The sequence below is a fragment of the Eptatretus burgeri genome, chromosome 16 (genome assembly GCF_056783735.1).
Source record: "Eptatretus burgeri isolate ZD-2024b chromosome 16, Ebu_testis_v1, whole genome shotgun sequence".
Lineage (NCBI taxonomy): Eukaryota > Metazoa > Chordata > Myxini > Myxiniformes > Myxinidae > Eptatretus > Eptatretus burgeri.
This window is the reverse complement of record NC_140976.1, coordinates 40,046,750-40,074,354: the sequence shown is the minus strand read 5'-3', so window position 1 is coordinate 40,074,354 and position 27,605 is coordinate 40,046,750. Positions and strand designations below refer to the sequence as shown.

At 45.2% G+C, this 27,605-nt stretch overlaps 1 protein-coding gene across 1 annotated transcript in view; it reads right to left on the bottom strand.

The window, feature by feature from the left end:
• Positions 1 to 27,589, bottom strand: part of HEATR6 (HEAT repeat containing 6) — a 53,962-nt gene extending 26,373 nt beyond the window's left edge. The window contains exons 1-7 of the mRNA XM_085858667.1: positions 27,159 to 27,589; positions 26,545 to 26,652; positions 22,431 to 22,571; positions 18,430 to 18,545; positions 16,767 to 16,881; positions 9,385 to 9,480; positions 4,114 to 4,239 (exon numbers count right to left, since the gene is read on the bottom strand). Coding sequence (XP_085714793.1) covers positions 4,114 to 4,239; positions 9,385 to 9,480; positions 16,767 to 16,881; positions 18,430 to 18,545; positions 22,431 to 22,571; positions 26,545 to 26,652; positions 27,159 to 27,344 — 888 coding nt within the window. The 5' untranslated portion in view covers positions 27,345 to 27,589. The remainder of the gene's footprint in view (positions 1 to 4,113; positions 4,240 to 9,384; positions 9,481 to 16,766; positions 16,882 to 18,429; positions 18,546 to 22,430; positions 22,572 to 26,544; positions 26,653 to 27,158) is intronic.
• Positions 27,590 to 27,605: the final 16 nt, after the last annotated feature.

The following is a 27,605-nucleotide window of genomic DNA, read 5'->3' as shown; positions in this document are numbered from 1 at the left end:
CACACACACCTTCGAATGAGTGGATTCAGCTATTTCAGCCACACCCATTGCTGACAGGTGTATAACATCAAGCACACAGCCATGTAATCTCCTTAGACAAACATTGGTAGTAGAATGGGCCGCACTGAAGAGCTCGGTGACTTTCAACATGGCACCATCGTAGGATGCCACCTTTCCAACAAGTCAGTTCATCAAATTTCTGCCCTGCTAGAGCTGCCCCGATCAACTGTAAGTGCTGTTATTGTGAAATGGAAACGTCTAGGAGCAACAACAGCTCAACTGCAAAATGGTAGGCCACACAAGATCACAGAACAGAAACGTCGAGTGTTGAAGTGTGCAGCACAGAAAAATCGTCTGTCGTCGGTTGCAACACTCACAACCGAGTTCCAAACTGCCTCTGGAAGCAACATCAGCACAAGCACCATTTGTCAAGAGCTTTGTTTCATGGTTCGGGCTCGGCCCCTTAGTTCTAGTGAAGGGAAATCTTATCGTTACAGCATACAATGACATTCAAGATGATGCTGTGCTTCCAACTTTGTGGCAACAGTTTGGGGAAGGCCCTTTCCTGTTTCAGCATAACAATGCCCCCATGAACAAAGCGAGTTCCATAAAGAAATGGTTTGTCGAGATCGGTGTGGAAGAACTTGACTGGCCTGCACAGAGCCCTGACCTCGACCCCATCGAACACCTTTGGGATGAATTGGAACGCCGAATCGCCCAACATCAGTGCCCGACCTAACTAATGCTCTTGTGGTCGAATGGAAGCAAATCCCCGGAGCAATGTTCCAACATCTAGTGGAAAACCTTCCCAGAAGAGTGGAGGATGTTATAGCAGCAAAGGGGAGACCAACTTCATATTAATGCCCATTATTTTGGAATGAGATGTTGGACGAGCAGATGTCCACATACTTTTGGCCATGTGGTGTATATAGATAGTGTTATGGTTTTGGGGGTAGATTGACTGATTTAATAAGGAAGTTGAGCATTGTGTAGAGTTGCCTGGTCCATGGACGAGTAGAAAGCATCGCGATGTAACTTAGGGAATCTGTGAGCTTAAGTGTTACGTGTCACCACACGAGGGGCGGTGCGGTGTTAATTAGCCAGGGGAGTAAAAATAAGTTCCCCAGTACGTGATTGCCCTCTGATTTTTCCCTGTTTTTTATATGTCAAGCCAGGCAGTAAAGCTGGGAAACGCATCTGAAACGACAACAAACACAAGCCCCGCCTTCCTGGGTTTGGGGGAGAGCAGGCCACGCCTCAGAGGCAGAGGATATAAAGCGCAGGAGAGTGGAGTGATCGAAGAGCAGAGGAGAGGCTGATACATTGCACGTGGGGATTGTGGAAGGCTTCCATCTGGAAAGGACGGGAGTTCGGCAGAGCACAGACACGAGGTTGGTGTAAGGACCGCACAAGGTAGGTGGTTATTTTGAAGAGATTGCATTCGTCCATTTGTAGTGGGGATAAACCCCCTGTGTAACCGGTCCATTCCCAGTACTCCTTTCCGTTGCCATATCCTTCGAGCACGTGTTAAAAATCACTGTCGCTCAACGTGTCCTCCTCTTGTAATAAGGAACCGCTTGGCCATCCGAGAGCTATCAGTGTTAACCGCCTGGCTCCAACAAATATTTGGGTCGGGGGTTAATTTGGGCCGGCCACCCCCGCGGCAATACAAGAAAGAAAAACCTACCCACATCTATCTTCTGTGAATGGAGAGAATAGCCAATTAGTTCTCACGGAATCAACTAAACCCAGGTGGCTCAGATTATATAAATAAATCCACACCTCCCATGATCCTTAAGCCGAAACTGCTGCATAAAGCAACCAAGAAGGCCTACACAAAGCAAGTGCTTTTGTGTAGACCTTATTGGTTGCTTTACACAGCAGTTTCAGCTCGAGGAGCATGGGAGGTGTTATGTAATCTATAGATAGATAGATAGATATATATATATATATATATATATATATATATATATATATATATATATATATATATATATATATATATATATATATATATATATATACACATACACATATTGTTACGGCTGTGGAAATTCGCAATACACCATAAAGGGTCCTTAGATCAGTTATGACGCGAAGTTTATGTGCAGATAGTTCCCCACCGTTGTTTAAAGGGAATTCGTGTGATTCATCAGGCTGCGACTCTTTGAGATAGCCGTTTTTCTGTTCTATCGTTATTTTGGACCATCCGAAGACTTCAAACGAAGGCCCCGTGAAAGGCCTACAACGGCACACGAGTTTTCCCGCCTTTTTTGCGGCGCCGGGACTGACGGGAGAGGCTGCGAGAGCTCGTTGGCGATTGGTGGATACGGGGTGTGAGGCGGCTGTGAGGAGGAAATGCCCCTTTTCGAGGAGCTTCTCGAAAGGGCTAGAGGAGAGGCAGAGCCAAAAACAGGGAGGAGTGAAGGGCAGAGCCCCGCCCTATATAGGGCGGACCGCGCGCGGGCTCGTTCTCTTGGTGGACGTCGTGTTTGAGCTCTCCTCTCTCTCCTGCCTGGATCATTGTGTTGGATTCTTCCTCTCTCCTGCCTGGATCATTGTGTTGGATTCTTCCTCTCTCCTGCCTGGATCATCGTGTTGGATTCTCTCTCTCTCTCTCCTGCCTGGATCATTGTGTTGGATTCTCTCTCTCTCTCCTGCCTGGATCATCGTGTTGGATTCTCTCTCTCTCCTGTCTGGATGTCGTGTTTGGATTCTTCGGGCTCTGGATCGTCGTGTTTGGATTCGTCGGGCTCTGGATCGTCGTTTTTGGACTCGTCGGGCTCTGGATCGTCGAAGTGGGCTCTGGATCGTCTCTCCCTCTGGGCGCCAAGTCGTGAGGGTTGCGAGCAGTGGTCCCGGGTCGAGGCGCGCACGAGAGGAGAGTGCCGGAGAGGGCTTGCCGACCGTCGCCCCTCAAGGGGGCAGGTAACCAGCACGGTCTCGCGGGCCTATTCGGTCACCCACAGCCCACGGCATAAAGGATCACGAACCCCGTCTATCCCCTTGCTTATGAGAAGGTTTTTCTTTGGTTTTGTATGACTGCTGTGGCGCCGTGTCCCTATAAGTAGACCTGTGTAAGTGCCTGTAAATTACTAATAATTATAGTCGGTGGTATTGCTTTCTGTTTGCTTGTCGCCTGTATATGTGTACATGTGAAATAAATGTCCTTGTGTGAAATGTATCCCGTTTGGCGTCTCTTTCCCCATTGAAAGTGCCATCTTGCATCACGGAAGGAATTGGTAGACGGGTGGAAGCACCCAGTAAATAGAATCACATCCATCGAGGTCGGCGATAACACCGCTCGGTTATCCCTGAAGCACGGAACGGATCGCTTAAACGGTTCGTGTCCTAGGCTGGCCTGTGGCGAGGTACGATCGCCCGGTTAACTACTCGCGCAGGAACTTAGGTAGGTCGAATTTGGCGAACAACCCTATCCTGCGCGGGTGGCCAATTGGCACGATCGTGGTGAGGTCAAAAGACCCACCCGTGACTAGCTCCCGGCGTTGTTTCGGGAGGGTCACGACAGAATTGTCCGTTCCGGTGGACGACGCGGTTGCGATTCGAGTTACGTGGTCGATCTCACGCCGGGCGGGCCAGAATTCGTAACAATACATATATACACACTCACGCACACAAATTTCATTTGGAAATGTATAACCATTTTATTTATTTTAAACCAATTTAGAAACAAATGTTTGATTTTGTCAACCATTTATTTGGCCTACCAACTAGTTTAGAAAAAAAAAAAAAAAAAAAAACTTGGAAAAAAGCTGCAACAACTAGAACTTGAATCTTCATCCGATGGCTCATGATACTCAGAACTGAGGTTCAAATCCAGCATACGACATGTATTTACCCCATTTCCACTAAAATGTCCTTGTAAGTCACATTGAAGTACACCGATGTCAAGCATTATATGCGTCCAGCATGGGATTGCTACAAAATATTTATGATAGACTGTGAGGCAGTGTATCGGTAGTGCAACATTGACACTTATCCCCCCCCCCCCATGATTTGATATAGAGCAAATTGTTAATTGTGGTGAGAAGCTTTTTCGAGAAGTCGAGTAAAGTTTCCCAATAACGTATATTCTAAAAATTCATCATTCACCTTTCCCATACATGCAGCTGTCGAGCCTGAAGGATCATTATCAGTCGATGAAACAGGACGAGCCACAGGTTGATGAGAATCCACCACATGCTGCACTGAACCTGGCAGTCCATAGAACATAAACCTCTGGGAATAGAAGCACAACATTCCGAAATCCAAGTAGGTTAGGTCAGGTTTTGTCTGCAGACTTAAAACCTTGACTGATCACTGGTTCAAATATCATCATGCCTGAACCAAACAATGCTAAACTGGTGCAGAAGAAATAATCAAACAAGTTTGGAAACATTCTTACACAAAAATGAGATCACATCATGACCCACTCCTCCTCCTCCACCCTGAATCGAAGAAATTAATCTTTGGCCATGTTGGTGACCTTATTTTTCAGAAAATACCTCAAGATGACAGACCACACAACAACGGTAAAGTAATGTGCAAGTTTCGAGCACATCACTACACTTTTCAAAGAAGTGGGGGAAGTGGTGGCCTTATTCTTAGGGAGTTTTCCTCTTAGTGTGAGAGCCCAGTGACGTTTAAAGTATTGAGCACAAAAGGTTTCAAGGTGTTATTTGATGGCCCATGGCATGAAAAACTACATACACCGTTGATTGAGTTCGGCCACCACGGCCTTCAAAGGTCTTAGGTCCCTGAAAAAGGCCCCTTTTGTACATTTAATCAAACTATCGAGCACGAGAAAAACGAAAATTGAAATCATCGATTTATTGAACTGAAATCATGAAAATACGCAGGCTTGGCTGAACAAGAAGGCCCCAAAAAGAGCCCACAGTTTGTTTTAATAAAACTTTTAAGCACGAACTCCAAAGTGGTCTTAGAATACTCCTATAATGTCCAAATCATCAAAAAAAATTACCTTGGCCCGTAGAGACAAGAAGGCCCCAAAAAGAGCCCCCAGTTTGTTTTAATAAAACTTTTAAGCACGAACTCCAAAGTGGTCTTAGAATACTTCAATAATGTCCAAATCATCAAAAACACTGCTCAAGAAAAAAATTACCTTGGCCCGTAGAGACAAGAAGGGCCCAAATTAGAGGAGGTGCTGAAAAAGGGCCCAAATCGGACACTTGAAAAGAACACGCATGGTCTCAATGACTGAATCGGGTATGTACTGCAATCTTAAAATGACAACTCAAATAAAATACACAGGCTTGGTTCAACAAGAAGGGCCCAAGAAAGGGCACCCAATTGGAAAAAAAGAAAACGAAACTAACCTTAACGTTTTCAGAACAGCAGTTTGGTATTTTTTGTGGTATTTCCAAAGTTTTCATTCCTGAGAGTAAACTTAGTTTCTCTTTTAGCTCCAACTGTGCATCACAGCACTGAGAATATATTCGTAGTGCTGTCTAGCGTTGTGCAAGTCTCGTGAAGGGGAGGAATCGGGTTCGATTTTCGTACTAGTAGTGCTGTGTTTGTACACTCGAACATGGATTCAGAACAACAAATGGATCCCAGTTACTTGGAGTTCAATAATGACGACCACAATGATCAGCCAGAATCTTCATCACAGAGTGACGACAGGAATGCAAAACATCTTCCAGGCAGTGACCTGCCGTTCACAGACCCGGTGCCAGAAATGAGCTCAGCGGAAACAGAAGGGGAAAAAAGACAACGAAGGATCCATTGTAGTTACTCTGCAATCAGGTAAGCCGGTATACCACACCATTCCGAAGAACAGATAAATTTAATTCCAGTCTGATTGTTTTGTTTTTAAGTTCATGTTCATATTTCAGACAAGCCCAATGGATATGCACCTTTGTAGCGATCGTTTCAAGACTTCCTGCCCGAGGATTTACAGTGTCCCACATATGTCTTCCAGGAGGAGCATCTGAGGAGACCCCGCCGACACGCTGCATTATTCATGTGTGTCCTGCAAGGTCCTGCGGTAATATCCTAGAATTGACGCCCAACAAATTGAAGGTGATAAGAAGTTCAGCCAATTCCAGACGCTTGCTGAAAAACTTCAGTTTGTACAAATATCGTAGCGTGGTCGAACGTCTACCAGAATTCCCGTTAGATACCGACGGGTTACAAAACGCACGCCTTTGATTGTCCAGCAAGTGTTACAAAAACTTCACCGCTGTATCATCGAAATTGCCAGTTACTATTACCAACCAAAACGTCAGTGATGAACGCAACATACAGTTACGTCGCATCACTTCTCCAACACCATCAACGTCCACTGCTGGTATTTTTGGTGACGAATGTCTGTTTTGTAATAAGAACATCAAATGCCGACCAAATGGTAGTAAAGAGAAACCGGGTAGGATTGAGACAAAACAGGCTGAGAAGAAGATACGAGATATATCAACAATTCTCAAGCTGCAAAATGTCTTGGTGAAGATATCAGGGGTGGATCTGATTGCGAAAGAAGCCAAAGTACATCATTCATGCCGATCCGAGAAAATTAAAGCCGCTGACAGAGTGAGCACAATGAAGGAGGATATACCGACTGAAAAGCAAGTCGGACCAACGGGAAAGATGCGGCGCTGAAGATGTACGCAACACGATCACTGGCCCAGACCAAATCCGCCCTAAGGATTTGAATAACTATAAGGCTCTGAAATCTACGTCATTCAAAAGACAGCTACCGCGATTCCTTCTGAAAGATTGGGGAGACCAACGTCATGCCCATGCGCTCTGTGACAAGGAAGTTTATATTTGAGTTGACGATGTCTGCGCACGTTTCGCTGTGGAGGGCGGACAGATCCATGTCTATAGTTGGAGAGCTATGCAGCAATCATCCTGAAGGAGACACGAGAATATGCCAACACCTTATGCACATCAACGAGTCGCGACTGTCCGATAACGATAACGTGGTGATCAGGGCATCGGACACTGATATCCTCGTCATACTCCTCCATCACATTCATGAAACGACCCTCGGTGTATGGATGGAAGTTGGCACGTCAGGTCGAGGTGACAGAAGATATGTGAACGTATCCCAGATCGCAGAGGATGTTGACCCTTGTTATGCGCCGTGCTCCCTGCGTTCCATTCATTCACGGGATGCGATTACACTCCAGACTTCTTACAAAAGGGGAAAAAGCGCCCGCTCTCTATTCTGGAGAAAGATCAATGGTACCAGAAAGTCTTCGCAGAACTAGGTGGAGAAGCACCCAATGAGACCGTGGTGCAAGCCATTGAAGACTTCACGTGTTTCTTGTACGGTGCCAAAAAGCCCATGGCGCTGAACAAATACAGACACCGTGTATTTGAAATAGCGTACGCTCCCAAGGACCCTGCCAAACCATTCGCAAAAATGAAAGGTGTTGACACGAGTAGCTTACCACCTTGTGAGGCAGAGGTGAGACAGCAAATTGAAAGAACTGCGTTCGTGGCGAAATTCGGGCATGATGCTCACCTCAATAGTGTGACCAAAATACCTAGTAAGGGTTGGGAGTTGATTGACGGCACTTATCATTTTGTGTGGTTTGAAGGCGATCAACTTCCAGACGATGTTATTCCCAAAAAGCAGAAGGAAGACGATGAAAATAGTGATGGTGATGATGAAAACGAACAGAAGTTTCATACAAGGTTCATACAAGGTAGATGAAAGTGCTTTGTTAGAAGATGAGGACAACTTGGATGATATTGATGATGGCGATGACACTGCTTAATGACAGCATACGCTTGTTCCTTTCAAGTATCGGATTTTGGCCCTTTTTCAGCACCTCCTCTAATTTGGACCCTTCTTATCTCGACGGGCCAAGGTAATTTTTTTCTTGAGCAGTGTTTTTGATTATTTAGACACGAAAGGAGTATTCTAAGACCACTTTGGAGTTCGTGCTTAAAAGTTTTATTGAAACAAACTGGGGGCCCCTTTTGGGGCCTTCTTGTTCAGCCAAGCCTGCGCATTTTCATTCTTGAGTTGTCATTTCATGATTTCAGTTCAATAAATCGATGATTTCCATTTTCGTTTTTCTCATGCTCGATAGTTTGATGAAAAGTACAAAAGGGGCCTTTTTCAGGGACCTAAAATCCTTGAAGGACATGGTGGCCGAACTCAAGAAATGGTTTATTTAGTTTTTCATGCCATGGGCCATCAAATGACACGTTGAAACCTTTTGTGCTCAACACTTTAATTAAACGTCACTGGGCTCTCTAACTATCTCCCTTAAAGCATTCACCCATGAAGCTCTCACCTCTCCTCCCACCCCAAATTGGAATTTATAGCCTTTCTAGAAAATTACTTGCATGTTCTTAGGTATACACATCCTGTGAAGGTGAGAGCATGTCAATATGGAGAATAGCCTGTTGTTGGCTTAATGGTTAGGGTGGCTGGCTTGGGATCCTAGGGTCCCGAGCTTGAGTGCCGTTGGTTGCTGAATCAACACCAGGTGGGGTCGACTCAGGCTGTCATCCTCCTGAGGGTGGCAAAATGAGTACCAGTGTACTGGTAGAGGGCACAGCATCAGCGGCACAGCCACACTCCAAGAAAATGATAGCTACCCCGCAGCCAAGCTGCCATACGCAAGAACAGAATATGGAGGATGGTAATACTTTGAGGTAAGAAAAATGAGATATTTAAAATATTAAGTCGGGATTTTGATACAAAGAAGGTTTTATTTTTCCCATGGGCCTTATGTGCTTCCGTGCAAAAGAAGCGCTACGAGCCATTCGAGTCAAAACAAAATTTAATAAAAGTCAAAACGACCCGCTCGATTAAGAATCCTTGCAAGTTTGCTGGGCCGGTTCACTGTCAAAACAAACATAATTGAGGTCATCCTTGGTAATCAGGAATGCACGCATTTTATGTTTGTCCTGTGCTGCTGAGGATCCGTCGATTTCAATTTCCCCCGAGTAAATTATCGAAAAGTGTACTGCACAAAATGCCACTGTGACATCCTGATGAAGTTGGTGCATGAAGCTGCCATCCTTGGCAGGAAGGGCTGCGGCGTAGCAAAGAACAATTGGGATTCAGAGGGCCAATTAGGGTCACAAGATTGTTCCCAATTCCAGCACGCAAACTTCCAGCGTGACCATGGTCCACCCATGACCCAGTCACGTTACAATAACCTGCATAAATACGACCAACTGATTGGTTTTCACCATGTCAAAAATAGTGGCAATGACAATGTAAAAGTTTAGTCATTTACCTTTTCATAAAAACTCAATTTGTGAAATTATGACAACTGTCAGCATTCAATGGGATGCCTTACTGTGCGTCAGCTTCTAGATTAGCCTTACGCAGTAACAATCACAAGACAATTTTCTTTGTTTAAACTCTGGCAAAAAAAATAAACAAATAAACCAACCAACCTTGAGGAGTACCATTAGATCAACCAACTGGGTTGAAGGAAATGACTTCAGAGAGCAGAGGAGAGCTTGTACCCCTTGGAGAGCTGCTTGAATTGTCTGTTGAGGTTGAGGATCAAAAGAAAATTCTTACTCCATCGAAATGAGTCAAAGAAACAAGGCCGAGTTATATCGCTTGTACAATAAAGAATAAACATCATGCTCTTTCTACCCCACCCCCCAACCCCCCACTTCCACCACCAACATCCAAAGAAAAGAAAAGAAAAAAAAAAGAAAAGAAAAAAAAAAAGAGAGCTCTGGATTCTGAGCCATCAGCCATATGTTTAACCTCGACATTAAGCTGTCATCAGATGCGAGCGGTACTCCTCTGATCACGTTCTGAAAAGCATGAATTTTTCAGGCTTATCGTCAAAAACAGAAATCCTCTGAAACTCAAGTCTCGATGACAGTTTACACGGTTGTGCATGGCAGGAATCACTTTTGGCATGATTGTTGGCTTGACGTCTCGACCAAACTGACTGGCTCGACGCTGGAAATTTCGATGCCAGATGTGTGGTGTATATCCTGGGATATGCGGGGGTACAGCATGGGTGTACATTGGATTTCGGTTGTAATGCCACTGGATGGCGACCTAAGGCCAGTATACACAATGGGATACCGAGCAGTTGTAACCGGAGACGGGCTTGTGAACGAGCTCATAACGGGGCACATTAACACATTGGGGGGTGCGGGGGGGGGGGGGGTCGATGTGCAGCCGTGACACATCAATGGAGAAGGATGATGACATGAAGGTTGTGTGCAAGGTATTAGTTGGGGTCTGGTGAGTTGCATACGATAGACCAGGAGCTGGAATCGTGTTACACTCAACAAATAGCACTTGCCTTTGGACAAGTTTGATGTCGAGTTCTCCATGGATGCTGGTGCTGCAGCGTTGATTGCTGATGAAGGGGGTCTGTCTGAAATGACTGGTTCGAGCGACCCAGCAGGGTCAGCACTTATCCGGTGGAATACCTTCAGACAGAATGGATGACAGCGAAGATGTAGAATTCCTGGACAACAACATTTCCACCTTCTCCGCAGGTGTTGGTAATCCAGCCACCAATATGATGTCGAATCTGCTCCAACACAGAGTGTCAGACAGAGACAGACAGACAGAGTGACTCTTTGCTGTTTCCGGTCCTCGGACAACAGCTTGGGGACCATCTTTGCACACTTCGAGATTTTCAGTGATAATGCTCCAGACAGTGTCATTGTTGATGGAAAGTTCCTCAGCAATCATCCGGACCACGAGTTGACGATCTGCGTGCACAATCATCTGCTTCACACGCTCGATGTTGTCTGCCGTTCTGCTTGTTGAAGGTCTTCCAGACCGTGGATCGTCTCCAACCTCCTCCCGTCCCTCTTTGAACCTCTTGTGCCATTCAAATGCATGAGTACGTGACATCATTTCTTCCCCGTAGACTTGCTGCAGCATTTCGAAGTATTCGAAAGGTGTTTTGCTAAGCTTGGCAAGAAACTTCACATTGGCTCTCTGCTCACGACTCATAGCACGACGACTCAGACTAGACAATGTGTAAAGCACGACCTGTTAAAAAAAAAATAAAAAAATAAAAAAAATCACAATAAGCGCAGTTAACCATCACCAATCATATAGATTGCTGGAATGTTGCGAAAGACTGTGACGCAACCCGTTCATTCAAGTTGTGTAAGTGGAGCACACAGCAGGCTCAGTCCCGTTACTTTTTAGACGGACCTCGTATGAAGCGAGTTTGACATTTCGGATTTTCTTCCTCCCGGTGGCGAGACGAGCGTGGTTGGGTTTTACTATCCTGGAATGGCCTAAGTGTCCTGATTCTTGAATAAGAATGCTCCAGGCAGTTTAATCAACACTTGCAGAGGTTTAAATCACTTTTTCTTTATTTGAAACACTATGTGCATCGGTAAAAACCATGCCTTGTCCACAAGCACACATTCCGCCTAACAGGGCAGCACCAGTCATTGTCACGTGAGAGGTTGGGGAAAAGATCGCTTCAAAATATTGTCCCCAACCTCTCACTCTTGGTACCAATCCTTCCTTGTTGGTTCCAACTGCTCCTAGACTCTGTCATTTGCACCTTAGAAGGTGAAGTTTCTTTCAACCCTCAACTAGCTGAATGTAGGTAATTTGGTCACAGGAAATTTGGTCACTAATTATTTATTATTCACTGCATTTAAAGCCAGTAAGGCCCAAGAGCAGTAATAAACATTTTCATTTCAGTAATAAACATTTTCATTTCATGGCCGGCGAATCTTGTTGGCATAATGACGTATTGACCAAGTTTACTGACGACTATAATGGAATCGGAATTCAAAAGTTGAGAGAGACGGAATCTCTCGGATGTTGTTTGGAATATATATTCTACGAAGATTATCGTAATTTGGACATTCAAGCATTAAATGAAATTCATCTTCGACTATATACGACAAGTCTCAACGATGCTGTTATAAAACTTGTATTTGTGCCACTATTAACAGATTAAATTGTTTCAAATTAACATTTATTGTCTCTGGTTGTCTCAATTACAGATTTACAAATTAATAGTGCAGTAATTTACAAATTAATACTGCGGAGATACACTGTCTCATAGAATTGCACCAATATTAATTTGTAAATCTGTAATTTACTCAGAGTAACTTTGTAATTCTATGAGACAGTGTCAACTAATTGTCCAGCCTCCTGGTCAGTTTGATGTTGAAGCCAACTCCACGAAGGAACTGGGGAATGTCTTTTCTACCAGCCTGGAGGTCACCAACAAGTGATACCAGCCGTCTCTGCATTTCCACGTACTCCTGCTTCACCCGCTTCCTCCTGACATTCCCGATGGCATCCTGGGCGATGACAGTATCCACCTCTACGGCTTCCTTTCTGAACCATTCTACAACTTTGGACGTGGTTGGGTGGTGGTAATTCATCGCCACACGCATTTTATTGTTCCAGCCCTCCACAACGTTGTTGGTCCGAGGATTGTAATCCAGCGTTTGTTGATGAACGTTCCATGTGTGTGGAAGAAAGATCGGCTGGACTCCATTTCCACCAGACACGTAGGTTCTGTCGAAGTAGTCTATCAGGGGTTGGGCTGCTGGAGGACAGATAGCCCGCAGATGTACCATACCGGCAGGCACATCGATAATTGGCAAAAAAGCCAGGCCGTCCATTTGCGAACAAAAAAGTTGTAGATCGTCGTCCTGACGATATTGAGCGGCCAAACCGAATTCTTGTATTTTCCGCCACGTGCTCTGTGTCAGGTGGTAGAAGCATCCTTGGGTTATGGTGTTTGCACCCAGGATAGCTCGTACTGCTCGCATCATGCCGTCTTCAAAATCTGTCATGGTGCGTAAAGGAGAGAAGACTACGTTGACGCCTTGGCATGCATCAACAATCGAAGTAAGAAATTCCTTGGACGTGACCCTCCTCCTGTTAGGTAGAAGTGCGTAGGCTGCGGTAATAAAGTTATCTTGGCCGAATGGGATACGCACACAATATACTTGCAAAAATATGGCTGATGCCGTTGCGAAGTTACCGTCCATATAAACCGTGTCCACGTTACCAAGTTTTTCCAAGCATTGAGGACTTGAAAAGACGAGCACCCTGTTGCGATTGTTGGCACCGTTGTCATAAATCAGGAAAGGTTCTCCCCCAACCGTAGTTCTCAAATTATCTGGCAATGGTCCAAGTTGGTCCAATCCCGCAGGATCCCGCAGCGCCGGCCGCTGGTTACGGAGCGTTCTTTTTACGACATCTGGCTGTGGCATGTAGGGACGGGCACCGGCAGGCAAGTCAATCAGCTCGTCCTGATAAATTTGCCCTGGATTCTCCCTCGTTGCACCTGCCCTCCGTTTCATGGCGACTCTGACTTTAACCACTTCCACTTTTTCCACACATGGCAGATGATTATGCAGGATACCTCCTGGCTGAATGTTACCATGGTTCAAGTCGGTAGAAATGGCTCCGCGACACTGATCAGAAGTATTCTTCGCACACTTCCACCAAATTTTGTCAGGTCAGGTAACTTTCTTGGTATACATGTACCCTTCATGACACAACTTCAATCCATTCCGTGTAGACTGCGTCGCTGTAGCCATCGTTATTTGAATCACAAAGACACACTTTTAATAATTGTCTTATCAATGAGAATCAAGAATGAACGATGATTTATATGCTGTCAATGTTGTTCAAAGTCATTACCCAAATTTCCAGGAAAGTCGCATGATGTCCCATTACAATATAATATGACCATATAAGGTCATATGACCATATAAGATTGGCATGAACATCACCATATATGAACATCACATCACATCACCGCACCGGGCCCTGGTAAAGAGATGTCTGGAACGCGCGCTGATTCATCTAAAATCGACGATCTTCCGGGAAAATTAATAAAATCATTTTACAACAGCATCGTTGAGACTTGTCGTATATAGTCGAAGATGAATTTCATTTAATGCTTGAATGTCCAAATTACGATAATCTTCGTAGAATATATATTCCAAACAACATCCGAGAGATTCCGTCTCTCTCAACTTTTGAATTCCGATTCCATTATAGTCGTCAGTAAACTTGGTCAATACGTCATAATGCCAATAAGATTCGCCAGCCATGAAATGAAAATGTTTATTACTGCTCTTGGGCCTCACTGGCCTTAAATGCAGTGAATAATAAATAATAATAATAATAATAATACTAATAATAATACTGTTGTGGTGTTCGAGGTGCAGTGGAACACGAGAAGCAAGAGTGTTAGCAGCAACTCCGCTTTATTGCGCGTCCTGATGTACATTCCTGCCACCCCTAGCGGGCGAGTCATGATATACGAAAACCCAATCACGTGATACAGCACAACTGTGACCAAATTACCTCGTGACCGAATTACTGTGACCGAATTACTGTGACCGAATTACTGTGACCGAATTACCGTGACCAAATTACCGCGACCAAATTACCGCGACCAAATTACCGCGACCAAATTACCGCGACCAAATTACCGCGACCAAATTACCGCGACCAAATTACCGCGACCAAATTACCGCGACCAAATTACCGCGACCAAATTACCGCGACCAAATTACCGCGACCAAATTACCGCGACCAAATTACCGCGACCAAATTACCGCGACCAAATTACCGCGACCAAATTACCGCGACCAAATTACCGCGACCAAATTACCGCGACCAAATTACCGCGACCAAATTACCGCGACCAAATTACCGCGACCAAATTACCGCGACCAAATTACCGTGACCAAATTACCGTGACCAAATTACCGTGACCAAATTACCGTGACCAAATTACCGTGACCAAATTACCGTGACCAAATTACCGTGACCAAATTACCGTGACCAAATTACCGTGACCAAATTACCGTGACCAAATTACCGTGACCAAATTACCGTGACCAAATTACCGCGACCAAATTACCGCGACCAAATTACCGCGACCAAATTACCGCGACCAAATTACCGCGACCAAATTACCGCGACCAAATTACCGCGACCAAATTACCGTGACCAAATTACCGTGACCAAATTACCGTGACCAAATTACCTCGTGACCGAATTACTGTGACCAAGTTTCCGGTGACCAAATTACCGTGCCCCGACTGACTATGCTACTGGACCGGACAGAATCAGCTCACATGTCCTAAAAACCTGCTATTGCACATCCTCTTTCTGCTCTTTTCACCCTGAAATTTGCAATTAGTCATCTTCCATCTACTTGGAAATCAGCCACCATTAGTACATTACACAAAAAAGATGCAAAAACGGACCCCTTTGACAACAAACCTATCAGCAAGGTCATCAAATTAATCATTGCAGTTCATATGAAATCTTTCTTTTTCTCCAACCTCATCTCAGATCACCAATTTGGATTCAGACCAGGTCACTCCACCTTGGACATACTGCTTCTACTCATCCAACAATGGATGGAGACCCTCAATATCAGACATGAGGTCAGGATGGTCTCTGGACATATCTCATGCTTTTAATAGTGTCTGGCATCCTACCTTGGCTCTCCAAACCGTCTGCCTATGGAATCCAAGGTCAACTACACACATGGCTTCCTGACTTCCTCTATTCTCCCAACCAACATGTGACACTCAACGGAATCCTTTAATCTTCTCTCCCCATCAATGCTAGAGTGCCCTCAGGTGGTGATCTGGGCCCAGTCCAAATCCATGATCTCTTTAACTCTGGAAAATCTTCTATTTGCTGATGACACAACCATCTGCCGTAACATCTCTCATCCCTCTACTCTCTTCAGGCCTTGAAAAAGAAAAAAGAAAAAAATATTATTAAAAAGAAACTCGCAAGCTTGTCCAAAACTTGGAATATGTCTTTCAATCCTGACAAATATCACATTCTCACCATCCCTCTCCAAAAAGACCCTCTGGCAAAACCTATCTACTTTTTTTTAACACCACTCTTGAGGAAGTTCAGTCATTCAAACTCCTGGGTCTCACCATCAGCCATGATCTTTCTTGAGGAAACCACATTTCAAAGTTGGCCTCCAAAGCCAGCCACCACCTGGGCATCTTCCATCATACAAAGCCCTTCCTTGGCACACGTGAACTCCTATCCACCTTCAAGGCTTTCATCCGCAGCATGGTGGAGTACTGCTCTCCCATCTTACTGAGCCTTGACGCCATGGAAACCAAGGCCTTTATGATTATTGTAATCTCCCGTGATGAATCAGTCGATGGGCCTATCACTTTGCCTTCGCAGACAGGTCAGTGGTCTCTGTCTTCTACCAATTTCTTTCTGGTGTTACACCTTCTGCTATTTCCAAGCTTTGTCCACCACCCCCCCCTCCTTTCAGGTTTCACATGATTCTGGTGAAAATACCTAAATCCAGGATCACTGCTCACCTTCACTCATTTGTTTTCCCTTTTCCCCCACCCCTGGAACCAACTTCTACATCCCCTTCAGTCTCCTTCTTCTCTCCAGTTATTCGAGACAGCTGTTCACCGCCATCTCAGATTGTCCCCAATCCAAAACCGTGGCATTTTTGACACCCGTTAACCCCACCCCACCATTCCATTCAAATTTCCAGTCTTTCCTCCGTGTCCACATTGTTCACCCTATGGAATCTCCTGTCCCCCATGCCTTATCCAAGTCTCCCTCTATCTTGGCCTACACACCACACACACACACACACACACACACACACACACACACACACACACACACACACACACACACACACACACACACACACCAAGTGTACTACCAACTCTTCCAAGAGCCTCAACTATGTATGCAAAAAAAATAATAATAAAAGTTACATTAACAGCCTGTATCCTCAGCTTCATTTATGGTCAGCTGACCGACTAGCTGATTGGCTTACCAGGCAGTAGATAACTTCATCGATGATCAAGGGTCTGTTGATATTTAGTGTGTTGAAGAAGTGACCAAGGCATGATTTCCATTGGGGTTCAGGAATGCACAACCCTCTCTGAGAGCTGTGGGATCGAAGAGGCAGAGATATTGATGTGATCGCCACCAAAGAAAAACCTCCGACAACATGGAATGACACTTTTCACCTCCTTTGATGAAGTACTCATCCTGCATTATCCCTTAAAAAGGTGTTAGCCTGTTTGGTGTTCTGATCAAAGCAAACAGCCCATTGTTCTCAGATCTTAGATTCAAATTCCAAACACTGCGTTATTTCATCCATTGTCTGTTAAATTGTTCTTGGAAATCATGTAAAAAGTACACTCTGCTGATGTTTTTGTGGCTCGTATGTACTTAAGCTTATCCATGATATATCGACATTGTTCTGGATCTGGACCTGAACCAAAATCTAATCAACTTCTTGTCACCTGCACAACTTTTAGAAATATGCTACATATCATTTTTGGCCTCTTAATAGTTTAAAAATAAATAAATAAATAAAAAACCACGTTTAAAATTCGAGTATCCAGATCTGGATTCGGATCTTCACCAAAATTGAAATCAATTTGTCCTTGTCAGATACCCAACCTGTTCATCAAATTTTGTCCAAATCCATCCACAATTTTTTGAGATATCCTGCTCACAAATGAGATATACACACACAAGGGCGAAAACATAACCTCCGACCACCTTCGGTGGCGGAGGTAAAAAAAACAAAAACAAAAAAAACCTCAGATTTACCGAGTGTTTTGTTTATCTTGCCAAAAACGAAGTTTTTGCAAGATATGTTAGTCAGCTTGTATGTTTTTTTTGTTTGTCTGTAATCACGTATCCATCACTCTGCAGAGCACAGTTATCATTGGAAATTTTTGTAACTTCGCATATCAGAGTCCTATAGAGGTCCCTTTCATCGCATAAAATTTTCAAGGTCAAGGTCAAAGGTCAATCAAGGTCACTTTGTCGCAAATCAGGGGAGTCGACAAAACCCTTATTTTTTGAGTAATTTTGATCAGATCGTGTTCAAACTTCATGGGAATATAGTTCATGGTCTGGCGCTCAGCTGATTAATTTTTGGTGGTGATCGGCCTTGACCTTCATGGTTAGCACTGGAGGTCGAAAGTTTTTGACCCCAAGGTCAAATTTTGAAATCTTCAATACCATATCGAGTAATACCTCATATGAAAGCGCTTGATAAGTGGTTTCCAGATCTGTCAAAAGTTTGACGCTATGACGTCATGACAAGAAAACGGATTTTTCATGAAAATTTTATTTCCTCAGTTCTTATCAAAATCTCTTGATATTTCATGTACAACGGTCCTGGAGAGATACCATTAACCATACGAAAATATAAAGGTCAAGGTCAAAAAAGGTCAAACATCAAGGTCGAAAAACCCTTATTTTTTGAGTAACTTTAATTGAATAAATAAGTCACTCATGTTCACATTTTGGCAAGATACTGGTCACCCTGGGGGTGATATTGGTTTTTATTTTATTTTTTAACCACAACGAATATAAATAATCAGATGAACAAATCATATGCATTTGTGGCGCAGAGTCCACAAAAAAAAATTTTTTTTTACAATAGCAATTGTATTTTCACTTTTATCCAACCTCACCTGCTGCACAGGTGAGCCATGCATAGCAAGGCCTGCCTTTTAATTTCCCAGTCAGCTGATTGTTCACTCAGCTCCAGAAACAAACCATTTAAAACTTCCATCAAGTTGGCCAACAGCTGGATTGAATACAAACAATTCAGAGGGGAGAGGAGAGATCAGAAGTTTGGGAGAACAATAATGGTTAAAAATAAATAAATAAATAAACAACCTTTTTATTATTATTATTTTTTGTAAGAGAGAAAGTCGAAAAGAAAAACTAGAATGGCACTCGGTTGGGCGCATACCTCCACAAAACTGAACGGTTTACATTTTGTAGCCCACCGATAGGCTAGATCAGGGGTCGGGAACCTTTTTGACTCAGAGAGCCATTAAAGCAAAATATTTGGAAATCTATTTCAGTGAGAGCCATATAATATATTTTAAGACTGAATTCAACTAAATGTGAGTATAATAAGCCTCTGAATTTATTCTTTTAAATAATGTTGTTATGATACTCACCATTAATGGGACTTCTGGTGCTGCATGGATTTGCTGATGGCTTTGTAGTCTGGTTGGTACTTGGTGAGGTTAAGCTTCATGCAAGCGTTGAGGCTTTCATCCGTTAGACGTGATCGTAGGTTGGACTTGATGTTTTTAAGATGTGAGAATGACTGCTCACAGACATACGTAGATCCAAACAAGGTCAATACAGCAATACTCACACGCTGCAGTGTGAGGTATGTGACAGGAAGCGCGTTCCAAGTTTTGATAATCAGCTGGTCTTCGGGTTGAAGTTTTTTCATTTCTGTCCACATGTGCTTGCTCACCAACTCCGCTTTCTGTCGTGCGATTCTTTCCAAATCTTCATTCAGTGACTTGAACTTATTCACCCACATGTCTGAGGCCTTCAGGTCAGCCACTTCTGCTTCAAAATCTCTGACGGAGACACCAGGAATGTAACTCAGGTCGGCTGTGTTCAGTGAACACTCGTTTGGATGGGTGATGAACTTAAAAAGACGAGTGTGCTCACGAAATTCTCCAAAGCGTGCTTTGAATGACTGTAGGAGACTGGATGTGAAGCCAGCTAACTGGTGGAGATCAAAGTTTTGAGTGGGCTCACTTGCTGTGCATGCATCTTTAAATTGTCTCAGTTTTTCAAAATGTAGTAAACGACCTGTTTCAAGATCCATGATAAAGAGCTCCAGCTTGTTTTCAAAAGCAAACACGGCTTGTTGAAGGGATAACACTGTATTTCCAATGCCTTGCATTTTCACGTTGAGCTCGTTCAGATGTTCAGTCATATCCACGAGATAGTAAAACTTGAGGAGCCACTCAGTTTTGGCTAGCTCAGGATGCTCAATCCCTTTCATTTCAAGGAAAGTCCGGATTTCGTTCAGGCAAGCCGCAAAACGGCTAAGCACCTTCCCTCTTGACAACCAACGCACATTGCTGTGCAAAAGCAGACCGTGATAGTTATTTCCAACTTCATCCAGCAGTGTTTTAAACTGGCGAGCATTTAAGGCTTGGGCAACAATAAAGTTGATCACACGAATGACCAGCGACATCACTTTGCCAAGCTGCCCATCACACATCTGAGCACAAAGTGCCTCCTGGTGTAGAATGCAATGGAAACTTAGGATGGGTCTATTTTCATGTTCACGGAGAAGCGCCACAAATCCTTTGTTTTTCCCAACCATACACGGAGCACCATCAGTACACACCGAGATAAGTTTATCCATTCGTAGATTTTTTTTCTTGAGCGAACTCCATGAAAGACTTGAATAAATACTCACCTCTTGTGGACCCTTTTATTGGCAGAACAGCAAGACTTTCTTCGCGCAGTGTATCACCAGCAGCATATCTTGCAATCACACTGAACTGCGACAAATGGCTTACGTCTGTTGACTCATCCAAAGCCAGGGAAAAGAACGGCGCTGTATTTATGTCCTTCACTTGCGTTTCCTCCACTTGGTTTGCCATCATGATGGTACGATCATGAACAGTTCTTGCCGACAGAGGCATGTCTTGTATCCGTTTGATTATCTTGTCTTTGTTCGGAAGATCATCAAAAAGTTCATTGGCGACATCCAGCATGAACGTTTTAGCATCCTCGCCATCTGTGAATGGTTTTCCGTTCCTCACTATTGCTAAAGATCCAGCAAAGCGAGCAGAATTATAGTCACCTTGCCGGGTCCATACGCGGAGTTGCTGCTGGCTGGCTTGCACCCTGCTCAGTAGCTCTTGGCACGCTTTCTTTCTGCTGTCTCCCACAGGGTATTTTGATGCAAAGGTAGCATGGCGTGTGTCGAAGTGCCGCTTTATATTCGACCGTTTCATCGATGCAATTTTGTCATTGCAAATTAGACACACCACAGAACCTGCTCTCTCCACAAAGGCGAATTCTTCGGCCCATTCGTCCTGAAATGTACGTTACTCCTCATCTTTTTTTCTTTTCGCCATCTTCTTCGTCGAAGGGTTAGCTTTGAGCAAATGAGAGAGAGAGGGAGATGTTGACCCAAGTGAGTCTGGCTGGCCTGCGCACGGGCTGACATACTCGAGAGGTGCGGCGCGGCCGGCCGACTCTGGGATGCTGTCGCCTCAGCGGTGGCGCGTGATTGGTCGAGATGAATTCCGTGACGCGTCTCGGCGGCGGCACGTCATTGGAGGAACCGAAATCACGAGTCGCCTCAGCGGCAGCACGTGATTGGTCGAGATGAATTCCGTGACGCGTCTCGGCGGCGGCACGTCATTGGAGGAACCGAAATCACTACTCGCGTCGGCCGCATGACTGGACGAAACAAAAACCGCTTCAGACAATTCGGAGGTGTTTTTTCTTCTCTCCTTCTGCCAAGTTCAGCCCTGCACATGAATGAAGCACGACACCATTCAAACTATAGGTAAAGCTTCTGCGAGAAATATTGGGCTTTCCAAGTTTCAAACTCCAATTTTATCTGCGAGCCAGATGCAATCATCAAAAGAGCCATACCTGGCTCGCGAGCCACACGTTCCCGACCCCTGGGCTAGATCTTAACCAAAATCGAATCGGCTCGTCTTCGTCACTTCCCCAACTCATCCACCAGAACTTTTTGAAATATCAGAAAATATATATACATATATAAATAATTTTTGGCCCCATCTGTCAATGGTGAAGAATCAATTAAGAATAAAAATATATTCTCATTCCGATTTTCACCAAAATCTTATGACATCGTCACGCTCGCACAACCTGCCCACCAAATTCCGTCCCGAACTTTGAGATATCCTGCTCACAGACGAACAGACAGCGGTGAAAATATAACCTCCATCCACCTTCCGTGGTGGAGGTAACAACACCAAAAAGGAAAAGAAAAAAGAAAACATTCCATAACAAAGAACTTCAATGCAGGAGGAGGCCATTATGCCCATCAAAGCCTGCACAGTGGTTGCCAACCCATGGCTGTTTGCCTGTGCTCTATCCTTTTAAATACTAGCCTGGTGTTGGCTCAGTGGTGAGGGTAGTGGCTTGGGATCCTAGGGTCCTGAGTTCAAGCCCCGTCGGCAGCTGAATTAATACACCAGGGGGGTTGACTCAGCCTGTCATCCTTCCGAGCTGTTATGTCGCATCAGCGACACAGTCGCACTTCAAGAAATGATAGCTACCATGGCAACCAAGCTGCCATACGACCACCACCACCTTTTAAATACTGAGCGCCATGCAAGGACACAGCACATACCATTCTAAAAGTCTTCAGCATGACTTGGGCCAGGGTTTTGAGCGACCTACCGCCCAGACTTGAAGCACATGGTCGAACCATTGCACCACCAAATCTGGTTAAACTGACTTTCACCATCGTGATAAAGTCCACAAAACACACGTATATATATATATATATATATATATATATATATATATATATATATATATATATATATATATATATATATATATATATATATATATATATATATATATATATATCATATTACTGCAACTTTTGGTGAAAGCAAATGAATGGAGCAAACGATGCATTACAAGCACACACCTTTTCACATCGATGTCCATTGTTGAAAAGCAAGGTGGCCAGGGCTTGAACGAGATCAAAATGCATCCACGACTGCCCTTCCCTTAAGGATTTCACGAGGAATGGCACAGTGCACAGGAAGCTTTCGTCATCGGCATTCACCTGCCGGCAAATCAAATCGAAAATTATGGATCAACATTTCACTCACAAGCGAATGGACAGGCTCCTTGCATGAACATTGCAGCCAAGTAAAAGTGGCCACATAATACAAGTTTGTTTTTCTTTTTTGAACTTTGAAGAATATAGATGGAAATTTTGGCCTTGCAAGTGTATGTATATTGTTATGTTTGTGGGGTAGATGGAGGAATTTCATAGGAAAGATAGGATCGTATAGAGTTGCTTGGCCCGTGGACGTGTAGGAGACATCCCGATGTAAACAAAGTAGGGAAACGGTGAGCTTGTGTTACTCGTCACCAGACGGGGAAATAGTGCGGTGTTAGGTAGGGATTAAGGATAATTTCCCCCACTACGTAATTGCCCCTTGTGACCTATTCTTACGTTTTTACATTTACAAGCCAGCCATGAAGGAATTATGTTTTTCTAACCACAACCACCATTACAGCCGAGCTGTAGGACCAAGCAGGCAAGAGTAATTCAAGACCTCCAAAGTTGGCGGTGGGCGAAGTCACACCCCTGAGGCTGACAGTTGACGAGTACGACATGAGTAGGAGGAGGAGCACGAGAGGGACGATGTTAAATCAGAGGACACGCGAGTCAGAGGAGCGAACACACAAGTGGAGTTTGGTGTGAGGGAAGCGATCAGGGAAATCAGAGCGTGTCTCGGCAAGAGAACGAGGAGGCAGGTCATTGCAGGAGGAGACAGACACGGTCAGAAATGAAGGTTTGAAGCAGGACAGAAGCGAGAGAGGCAGGATCGGTGGTCGAAAGAGCAGGGCATTACGGCTGGCTTTTCTCCGACGCATGAAGAAGAGCGTGAGAGAAGCCGCGTGAGTCAGAGGATCTCACTTGGCTCTCCTCTCGGCATGACGAAGGCTGCACGATTATCATGTTTGTGCTGCGTGAATTTGCAGCATGCTGAGCAAGACGCTGACCATTGACTCTTGGGTGGTCGTGAGAGATGGACCCCAAAGCCTCGTGTACATCACCGAAGGGAGCGGCGCCATTCTGCAGGGTGCAGGATCGGCAAGCGCGGTCGACGAAGAAGCTACACCACGGTTCGGGAGCCTTGATATCGAATATTGCTTCACAAATTACCTGACGCACGTTTCCTGCTGCAAGAGAGCGGCATGGCACCATTTTTGGTGCAAGGCTACCCACACAGCGACTGCACGGTCTGAGCACACTTCCTCAGCAAAAAAAGATCACCTGGACTTTGCTAAGTGAAGGAACGAAAAGGGATTTCTTTATTATATATGACCCCTTGTCTGTGTGTGTGTCTGGGGAGTGCGTCTGAGTGCGGGGGTGCCTCAAATAGGAATTTAGGCTGCAGATTACCTCATGTCTCGATCCATTCTCATGACAATTGTTGATTTTCTGTTTAATAAATCACGATTTATTTCATTTGCTTGTGTCCGTGTATCCGTCGTGGGTTCAAGAGTAAAACCCCTGTGCTGCGCTCCCGCCCTGGTGAAGCGCCTAGCATTTATTTCGCACGCGTGCCATTAATCTCCGAGAATCTCGGCTGTCGGCCTCCAAGGGAGAAATGCTTGGCCATCCGTCCAGGTAGGGGCTAACCCTCTGGATACACGCATATATACATATATTTTTTTCTCTCTCATGGTTCTTTGGAAGAGTGAGGTGACGAAGGGTAAAAAAGGGGGTGGGGCAGACTGACCGTGGGGCTACAACCAGAGGAATGAACTTACAGGAAAACGGAAACAAAAATAAAATAAATTTTAAAAAGGAGGAAGAAGAGTGGAGGAAACACGAACCTGCAAGCCAGAGGGTTGGGTTAGGCAGGGTTCATGGGGGTTGGAGAGATCATGGCAACGGATGGGTAATGACATGACATGGTGTTGTTTCTGGAGTACCAGGAGGGAAGAGTGGGACCAGATGACTGAAGGACAGTTCCACAAGCCAGTGAAAAAGAGGAAAAGAACAGTTCAGGTGTATGGTGGGACGAGATTTTGGGAGTTTAAGCAGGAGGAGGTTACTGGAAGGATATTGTTGCAAATTCGCACCCGCCGGCGTGCGGACGACCACGTAACTCGGATCACGGCACGTCGCCCACTGACGGACAATTCAGTCGTGACCCTCTCGGACCAACACCGGGAGCTAGTTACGGGTGGGGGTTTAACCTCGCCACGATCGTGCCAATTGCCCACCCGCGCAGGATAGGGTCGCTCGCCAAATTCGATCTACCTAAGTATCTGCGCGAATGGTCGACCGGGCGATCGCACCACGCCACAGGCCGACTCCGGACACAAACCGCTTAAGTGGTCCGTTCCGTGCTACAGTGATAACAGAGCGGTGTTATCGTCGCCTCGACGGTTCCGATTAATTATCGGGCGTATTAAGCCCACTATGAACCCTTTACGTGAAGCAGGATGGAGGGTCAATAAAGAAAAGACGAAGCGAAACGGGAAAACAATTCACACAATGTACATTAATTATGCGACACACGGAAAGCACACATATACAGCCAAACAGTCAAAATGCACATGTAGCAGTTAAAACAAAAGAAACAACGACGCAGAGTTACTACCGACTACGCGCACACACGGCAACACTTATACAGTTCTACTTTACAGACGGCGCCAACACACATTTACTCAAAAGCAAAGGAAAGAAGCCACCCTCATAAACAAGGGGGCAGACGGGCCTGGAGGCCAATATGCGCGCGTGACCTGAAGGAGCGGCCAGGTCCGCGAGACCGGGGGGTCCTACCCGCGTCCTCGTGACGCGTTGGAGGACGAGCCGCAGATGTGGCTGTGCCCCGACTCCGTGCTCCTTGACGGGTTTCGTTGGCACGACGTTTGGAGTTGGGTGGGAACGGGCCCCCTTTTTGCACTATCTCAGCGCGGGGGAAAGGGGAATTGTTGATGCCCTGGGGGAGGAGAATGGCTGGCTGGCTTGGGTCCCGCGACGAGCGATCTCACACCGCGACCTCGTCGCCGACCGCCGTCCTTCTCGCCTCGGACCCGAGCTCCTTGGCCTCTTTCCACAACTCTCCTCAGCCGACTGCAGAACCCAACTCGATGCCTTCGCCATCCGACTCCACTCCCTGCCACACCGATGGCTCGACTCACTCTGCCCTGCCGACACACACTGCCGCTGCCACACTCTGCCGCTGCCACACTCTGCCGCTGCCACGATTCGCCTTGCGCTCGCCGTTTTATAGGCCGGCAGGAGAAAACAATATGCAAATTTCCGGATCAGGATGACCTCGGGGGCGGAGCCACGCTCGCCAATTGGACGGAGGAAAAGTGGGCGTGAACCTCCCCTGATCCTATAATTTGCATATATCGATTTCACACAGACGCGCCTGGAGGCGGGGCCAAGCCGCTCCGCGCTTGCTAATTGGACGGATCAGAAGTGGGCGTGTAGCGTTCTTGATCCGAATTCTCCTTCGGAAAGGCTGCTATTTGCCTCGCGGCTCGGTGCGTATCGCTAAACGAGCCCAAGACAGCCCGACGCTCAGTGTTCACAGGTGGTGTGGGAATGGCCGTAGAAGGAGAGGTGAGGGTGGTGGAGGGTTTATCAGTGGTGGTTAACGTGGTTGTTGTATGATGGCGGTTGAGACGTGATTGGTTCAAAATACAGATAGAACAGAAAAACGGCTATCTCAAAGCGTCGCAGCCCGAATGAATCACATTTATTCCCTCTAAACAACGGGTTTGGGGCTAACTACACATGTACTTCGAGATATCTCACATACGGGCCCTTCATGGTGTAATGCGAATTTCCACAGCCGTAACAATATGTACATCCTGAACGAACAGGGGAGAGATGGAGCAATCGAGGAGAAGTGGTTAAAAAAAAAATACCAAAACAAAAACAAAATATGATCTTGTAATGCAGATTTGAGCACGTGACAAATGTATCTCCCGTCAAACAAATGACAGAGCACGCCATCGTATCCGGCCCACCTTCAGAACCACTCAATCCGGCTCACCTGCAGTCGGCCAAACAGACGACCGATCAGTTGTGCCACTTTTATCACAAGGTGTTGCTGGTCTGGAGGTACCAGGCGACAAAGAAGAACCACATTTGCACAGACGTCCTGGGAATAGAACAAAAATGTCACCTATGACGTCATAATATATTTTTCAACGGTGAGTTGTGTAGATGAGGCTCAACAAATTTCAGATTTTTCCTATGCAGCGTTCGACTTGACCAATTTTCACCGGGAAACCGATTCACTGATGACGTCACGAAAAAAAAAACAATCAGGCGGGACATTTGATTGGTCGACACGACGTAAAAATAGCGTCATACTTTGTCCATGTACTGTTAAGCTGGAGAATTTTGGCAGCGGCAATAAGGCGATTTATGTTCTCCCGTTCAAGGATTATAATTAAATTTAAATAAAATTAAAGATTTTAAAGTGTATAGAAAAAAAAAAATCTTTTGGATCTTCACCGCCATTGATACACCATCTTTTACACCACCTTATTCAAAACGTCATATTAATTCTTTCAAACCAAAAAAATTTGTCCGATGAAAATGAACGGGGATAAAAAAAAAAATAACAATTCATAAACCACCAGATCGCTCAATAAAACAAACCGTTTGGGAGACATGGTCACAAACGCGCTCCAGCGAGATGAGCTGGTCCAACACAGCGTGAAGTTCGGCCTTGAGCTCACGCGCCTCCCGAGCCTCCACGGCCAGCAACCTGTCCCGCAAGGTTCCAGCCTGGCACAGGCAACACGCCGGTCCAAGGCGGCCTGCTCCGCACGGCTCCTTCTCCATTCACAGCGTGGGCCACGCTCCGCAATTAGCACAACCGAATAAGGTGTTAGAAATAATTAATAAAAACCACACGCCAAGTACCGTGATACCAATTTAATTATCTTTAAATAAAAGTTCCATGAAGTGGGGTATGCCGAAACAGTAATCACGTTGAATGCTCGAAACCGACGGAGCACCTGTATCACGTGATACAGTACCGATGTTGTTGTTGTTGTTGATGCTTAACTGCCTTCTATGAGGTTATTGATTTCGAGCCGGATA